This window comes from Fukomys damarensis, unplaced genomic scaffold (genome assembly GCF_012274545.1).
Source record: "Fukomys damarensis isolate Sample0158 unplaced genomic scaffold, DMR_v1.0_HiC HiC_scaffold_19, whole genome shotgun sequence".
NCBI classification, from domain to species: Eukaryota; Metazoa; Chordata; class Mammalia; order Rodentia; family Bathyergidae; genus Fukomys; species Fukomys damarensis.
In genome coordinates, this window is record NW_022900931.1 from 60,368,589 (window position 1) to 60,375,664 (window position 7,076).

General features: G+C 54.6%; 1 protein-coding gene across 2 annotated transcripts in view; it reads left to right on the forward strand.

Annotated features, from left to right (window-relative positions):
• Positions 1–7,076, forward strand: part of Axl (AXL receptor tyrosine kinase) — a 30,887-nt gene that overhangs the window by 5,541 nt on the left and 18,270 nt on the right. The window contains exons 5-10 of one of the 2 annotated variants that reach the window (XM_010623347.2): positions 1,422–1,502; positions 1,626–1,741; positions 5,177–5,387; positions 5,674–5,813; positions 6,444–6,594; positions 6,815–6,841. In XM_010623347.2, the coding sequence (XP_010621649.1) occupies positions 1,422–1,502; positions 1,626–1,741; positions 5,177–5,387; positions 5,674–5,813; positions 6,444–6,594; positions 6,815–6,841 (726 nt within the window). The remainder of the gene's footprint in view (positions 1–1,421; positions 1,503–1,625; positions 1,742–5,176; positions 5,388–5,673; positions 5,814–6,443; positions 6,595–6,814; positions 6,842–7,076) is intronic. The other variant, XM_010623348.2, reaches the window with a different exon arrangement.

A 7,076-nucleotide genomic window follows, 5' to 3' on the forward strand; every position in this document is an offset into this window, starting at 1 on the left:
CCCGCGGGGGCTGCGGGCCAGGCAGGCATCCGCCCTCCCCCTTCCGGCCTCGGGACTCTCCGTGTCACCCTCCTCTGCTGCCGCTGACGGAGGAAAGGAAACTTTGTGCCTTCGGTTGAGGGCCGCCCTCCCAAGCGAGCCAGGTGGTGGGAACGCAGATACCACACCGCACAAACACACAGCTGCTACGGCCGCACAGGCCGCAGGCTCACCGGGCATAAAGGCAGGCACGGGCACAACACGCCGGGCCCCACTGAAGACTGGGTGCCCTCACGTCCGTCACAGCCACGTTGTGTGCGTCGGCTAAGTTGTGTAGCCTTGCGTGCCGTGTCTCTGTGTGTTTCCATTTCTGTCTCTTGGGTGCACCCTTAGGTGTGCATTCATGGAGGTGGTGACACAGGTGCACGCATGCACTGGCGCACACACACACACACACACACACACATACAAGTACAGAGACAAACACCTGAACACAAAATCCACTCCTGGACACCCAAAAACAGTCGTTCAAGGCACATGCATTGACTGGCTTGCTCGCTGAATTGCACATGCTCACACTTCACACACACACTCAAACGCTCATAAAGATGCAGGTACACACACACACACAAATTCATTCGCTCAGTCAACAGCATACACTCGCCCCCCCAGCTGACACTGGTCGGGGGGCACTGGGGGAGCTGAGCAGGACAGTGGACAGACGGGGAGGGGAGGTTCCCATTCTACATGGGGGGAACAGCGTGACAGAGGTGTCAGTTAGGATCACACCCACGGAGGGAGAGAGCAAGCTGTGTGGACATCTGTGGGGAGACTGCCAGGCAGGAGAAACACAAGTGCTTAGTTCCCAGGACGGATGGGAACGTGCTGCTTGCGTGTGTGCGTGTACGAGCATGCGTGTGTGTGAGTGTGTGTGTTCCGGAAACACCAAGAGGCCAGTGTGACGGGAACAAACCGAGTTAGGAGGAGAGGGTCTGGGAGGAAGAGCAGACTATTCTACCTCAACACATGTTTCCGTCTGTAGGTGTGTGTCTCTTAGGTGTGAGTGACTCTGCGTGTCTGTATAAGTCAATATGAATATCTCTGTACATATACGCGAGTGTGCGTGTTTCTCTGATCTGTAACATGAGCACGTGTGTTTCTGTATGGTTCTCTGTGTCTCTGGGTGTAGCAGTGTGTGCGTGTGTGTGCTGTATGTGTATGGAAGGAGGGTAGACCTGAAGCCATTGGCCTGTGCATATATCTGGGGACAGAGTCTCTTCCTAACACACTGCCCCTCCCCTTTGTACTTCACACTTCCTCGTTATGCCGAGACGGGCTGGATGGACACTGTCATGCTGGCTGCAATGGAGCAGGGCAGCCTGGCCCAAAAGTCTCTTCTTCCCCCATCTGACGCTGGCTCCTCCCTCGTATGACTCCCTTAGGCCTGAACAAGACGTCTTCTTTCTCCTGTGAAGCCCACAATGCCAAGGGGGTCACCACATCCCGCACAGCCGCCATCACAGGTGAGGGAAAAGGGGTCGGAGAAGCTGGGCATCTGAAGGACTGGCCAGAGAGGGAGACAGAGGGTAGGGTGAGGAGCTCTGGGCAAAAGTCCCCAGGATGACGCTCCTCTCCTCTGTCTGCAGTGCTCCCCCAGCGGCCCCGAGACCTCCACCTGGTTTCCAGCCAGCCCACGGAACTGGAGGTGGCTTGGTCCCCTGGCCTGAGTGGCATCTACCCCCTCACTCACTGCACCTTACAGGTGAGATCCTCTGACTTTGGTCAGCTCAGTCTCAGCCCTCAGTCTACCCACAAGCGCAAGCACCTATCCTTGCCCCTCCAGGCCAGTGATATGTTGAGAGGTAACAGAGCCTAGGTTTGTGCCAGATGTCCTGGGTTCAACTCCTGACTCTGCTGATTGTAGTAGCTTGAGAAGTGACTTAGCCTCTGTGGGCCTCAGTTCTCTTATCTATAAAATGAGCAAGGTGATAGCAATTAACTGATTGGCTTGTTTGAGAATTAAATGAGTAAGTGCAAGTAGCAAACTTAAAATAACATCTGGAACCAAGGAGACTTCTGTGAGGGTCTGGAGCTATTTCTGTCCTCACTGGGCATCCATAGTTCTGTACTTTTGCGTCTCTGCCCTGACTACTCTGGGTAGTCACTGTGTAGGGTGAGTGTGTCCCCCACTGGCCTGTGGCCTATGTGAGGGTGGGGCCAGAGCTGTCTGTCACACTGACTCCTCGTTACGGCCCAGCACAGGCCAGACAGTGGGGATGTTTTCTGACTAAGGCCAGCTGGACCTAACCCCTGCCCTGAAGTCCCTCCTACAGTGGAGCAAGAAAAACACAAAGACAAACAAAAATAAATCACCCAGCCCTGTAAACATAAAACTCACGTTGAGTGTGAAGTTCTCTGAAATTGGGAAGTGGGAGGTGGAGGTTGGACAGCGCCTGTGATGTGTCAATAATGACCAACTTGTCTGGGGTGTTAACTGTGTGCTGGGCCTTCTGCACATTCCCTGTGTGTCTGTGAAGGACAGTCTATGGATAGGCCCATTTTCCAGATGAAGAAACTAAACCTCCAAGTAATTAAGCAGCTCACCAAAAGTCGCAGGCAGGAAGTAGCAGAAGTAAGATGCGAGCCCTGTCTCACCTGTCCCAGTGGTGCTCCTGACCTCCTACATTTGGAACCAGCTCTTCTGCAATTGTCTTTCTTCCTTTCATTTTGTTTTAGTGTGGTGCTGGGGTGGAGCCCAGGGCCTCACACGTCTAGGTAATCATCATATCACAAAGCTGCTTCCTGAGCCCCAGACACTTGTTTCTCACACTTACCCTGCCCATATCTGCGTGTCACTTCCACCCTAGAAGACAAGAGCTGTTCATCTTGCCCTTTCCCGAGTAAGGAACTGAGAGACCCCGAGGAGGGAAAGGACCTGTCCCATGCCCCGTGGCTGGCAGGGTAAAGCTGAGCTTCCACCCCAGAGGCTGACCTGATTGGGGAAACCTCCAATGGCAGGGCAGAAGCCAGCTGGATCCCCACCCACATCCATCGAAGATCCCCAGGAAAGCAGAAGTGTGTGCCCTTCCCTCTCCAGATCTCACTTCCTGCTGCGAGGGGGCTGGGGCCAAAGGGCTCCAGCAGGAGGGCCAGGACCATCCCAGGGAAAAAGAGAAGTGGGAGAGGGCACGAGCCCACTGTCTGCACCCATCTCCCCTTTGTCCTGGCAGAGAGGTTCCTCTTCCCATCTGCCACTGTGGGTCAGAGAGCAGGCGTGGAGAAAGCCTCACCCCTCCACTACCCACCCGCCATCCCCCTTCACCCTGGCTCATGTGATGGTGTCCTCATCCCCCACGGGGGCTATGTGACTTCGAGTGAGCTTTATTTTATTATTATTTTTTTTTAATGGTGAGACAAGTCTCACTCAGTTGTCCTGGCAGGACTTGAACTTTGTGTCCTCCTGCCTCCGAGTCTGGAAGTGCCGGGATTACAGACATGGCTGGCTAAGAAACAGCTTTTGCCACACAGCCAATACTGTGCGAGCCGACATACCGCGTAGCAGTGTGGTTGGGATCTTGGAGGTGAAGGTGTGTCCCTGGGCAGCAGTGCTCCCAAGATGTGTGGCTGTGAGTTGTACAGTTGTGGTAGCTTTGTGGGTCCACGTGGTAGAGCTGTTGTCACATCTCGGGGAGTAACTGGGTATGTGAGCCTATGTCTCTGTGCAGGGTGTGCACTTTGACACCTGCTGCCAGGCAGCCGTGCACACATAATGACAAAGACACACTGAATATGCACAGACACTCTTCTAAACAAGCCCTGCAGAGTAAGAAGCCACTCTCATCATTCCATTTTTTTTTTTTTTTTGAGGGGACAGGGTCTCACTATGCAGTTCAGGCTGTCCTTAAACTCATGGTGATCCTCGTGCCTCAGCCTCCCTCAGTGCTGGGATTACAGGTGTGCCCAACCATGCACAGCCATTCCATCTTAAAGGTGAGGAAACTAAGACCTAGCCCCGAGGAATGGGAGAGCCAGCTCCCATGTTCCTCAGCACTAACCTCCCCTGCCTCTCTGGACAGATGAGAGGCACTGGTGCTACTATTGATGTTCTTTCTACAAGCAGAGCAGAGGCTTTGGAGACAGGAAGTCATGTTCCTGCTTCATCGGTGACAAACTGATGACTTGGGATTCCATGTGCCTGGGCCTCAGTGTAACAGAGATTAGGGTAGCACTTACTGCAGCACAGCATTGATGTGAAAATCAAATGAATTCAGTCTGAGGGGCAGCTCAGTGGTAAAGCGTGTGCTTTGCATGCGCAAGGCCTTGGGTGTGATGCCCATCACCACCCCCAAATAATTCAGATTTGTGAAGGGCTCTGAATGATGTCAGTAAAGGCATTGTTTGGGCCAGAGATTTAGCTGCACCGTGTCTGCCTTTGCAAGTGCAAGGTCCTGAGTTCAATCCTGGGGGCGGGGCATAGTGTTTTGAGGGTTTGTTTGTTTTTGTAGTACTGGAAATTAAACCCAGGGCCTTCACACTGAGCTACACCCCAAGCCCTTTTTTATTCCTTATTTTGAGACAGGGTCTTGCTAAGTTACTAAAGTGTCCAGCCTTAGATCAAACGCACAATCCTCCTGCCAGTCTTCCAGAGTCCTGGGATTACAGGAGCCACCAAACTGGCTCCCAGCCCATACATTTAACCCTTAAATGGCCCTGTAAGGCATTGGAGCATCTTATCCTTCATTTTCCACATGGGGAAACTGAGGCTCAAAGAGAGGAAAAAAGTGAGCTGCACATGGTGGCACATACTTGTAATCCCAGCACTCCGGGAGGCTGAGCAGGAGGAGTATCAATTCCAGCCCAGCCTGGACAACTTAGCTATTTAGCCAGACCCTGTCAAAATAAGTTAAAAAAAAAAAAAAAAAACAGGCTGGGGATGTAGCTACTGTGAAAGTCCCAAGTTCAGTCCCCATGGTAGAGTGAGCGAGGCTAGAGGTGGCTTTTGACTGTGCACATCACACGGCTATATGATTTCCTTGCATTGCAAATCTAGGCATCCATGTTGTCCTAACATGCAGCATGCGCACACACACACACACTCACACACTCACACACAGCTAGGACACCACCACAGAGAGCCGTGTGGCCACTGGGGGTGACTGTGGGGTCGTGCTCTCCTCATGCCCTTTCCTCTCCTTAGGCTGTGATGTCGGACGATGGGGTGGGCAGCTGGCTGGGAGAGCCAGACCCCCCGGAGGAGCCCCTCACCCTCCAAGCATCTGTGCCCCCTCACCAGCTTCGGCTGGGCAGCCTCCATCCTCACACCCCTTATCACATCCGGGTGTCGTGTGCCAGCAGCCAGGGCCCCTCGCCCTGGACACACTGGCTTCCTGTGGAAACACCGGAGGGAGGTAAGGGGGCTGGGGAGGGCCGTCACCACCGCCCTGCTGGACCTCGCCTGCGTCAGTGCCTCCAGCATCCTCGCACTCCTTTACCCCACGTGGCCTCACCTCCCTTCAGTCCTTTCCCCGACACCCCTGTGCTCGCACTGCCCCGCCATCCCTGCCAAATCTCTCCCCTGAGCTTCTGCTCACTGAGACCTGCAGGAGTGTGCCTTTGCCCTGCCCCCACCTCCTGGGAACGGGTGGGGTCAGGAAGAGGTGGGGGTGCCAGCTTCCCCTCTTCCCTGTCCTCTAGTGCCCCTGGGCCCCCCTGAGAACATTAGCGCCATGCGGAACGGGAGCCAGGTCCTCGTGCGTTGGCAGGAGCCAAGGGCACCCCTGCAGGGCACCCTGTTAGGGTACCGGCTGGCTTATCGAGGCCAAGACACCCCTGAGGTGGGTGCTGCTGGCTGGGTTGGTGTGGAGTGGTTGGGAGAGGAGGGAGATGGGGAGAGGAAGATGGCAAGGCAGAGAGGGGCAGCTGTGTAGGTTGGGTACTATACCGTTGCACCATGCTTAGTGGATTATATTCTGGGGAGCTCAGGGAATCCGAAGGAGGGTTGGGAATGGCTGTTTATAACCCACGGCGATCTGTAGATTTACATTCTCTTAATAGTTTTACAGTAGACAGCTGGATAGCATCTTGAGGAAGGGGTGCTCTTTCCAGATTTCCACCAAAGTAGTACTGGGCTGTCAATACTCCAAGGAGGAGAGATAGGATGGGAGGTGAGAAGGGATAGAAAGGTGAAGATAAAAAGATAATTCAGTTCCTCAGTGTCCTGTGAGCTGCACTAAGGGACAGAGGACGTGGTGGGGGATGGGACACATGCAGTCCCTGCCTGGTAAGCGTTCCAGGGGGTGGGGAGATGGTGAAATGGAGATGAAGGATGGAGAGGAAGGGGCAGGGGGTGACGGGTGGAAGAGGAGGCAAAGGTCTTGAGAAAGAGATGAGGAGCTGAGGTCAAGGATGCAGGGTTAAAATTTAGGGGTCTGAGGTTCTCCCTGATTCTGCTTCCGACCTCCTAGGTGCTAATGGATGTGAGGCTAACTCGAGAAGTGACCCTAGAACTGCGGGGGAATGGGCCCGTGCCCAACCTGACTGTATCTGTGGCAGCCTACACCGCAGCCGGCGATGGGCCCTGGAGCCGCCCTGTGCCACTGGAGCCCTGGCGCCCAGGTAACTGCAATGCCTGCTCAGCCCCCTTCTGCTCACCCACAAGGACCTCGCCTCCTCCTGATGTCCCTGACTCATTCCCTGTACCTTCCAGTGTCTTCCCTCTCCGCCCTCGGCCCTGTCCTATCTGTGCCTTAGCAGGAGCCTCCCTCCCTCACTCGCTTGTGCCACACCAGTCTTGCTCTCTCTGAGCATGTCTCCCCTCTGTCCTTTCTCCTCACAGGACAAGGACAGCCAGTCCACCAGCTGGGTAAGGGCTTCTGCACCCCTCTTCCCTCCCTCCCCTTGACACCCACGGAGGGCTCTGTCAACACACACGTACTCTTTGCACACCCCTTTTGTGCTTCTCAGACTCATCGCTGTAATGCTCTACTTCTGGGTTTGTGTGGTCCTTGATGGAAGTGCCTGGAATGGTCCAGCTTCAGGAGACGATAGGCACCCAGTGAATGCTGGGTGTGTGGATGGATGGATGGATGGGTGGATGG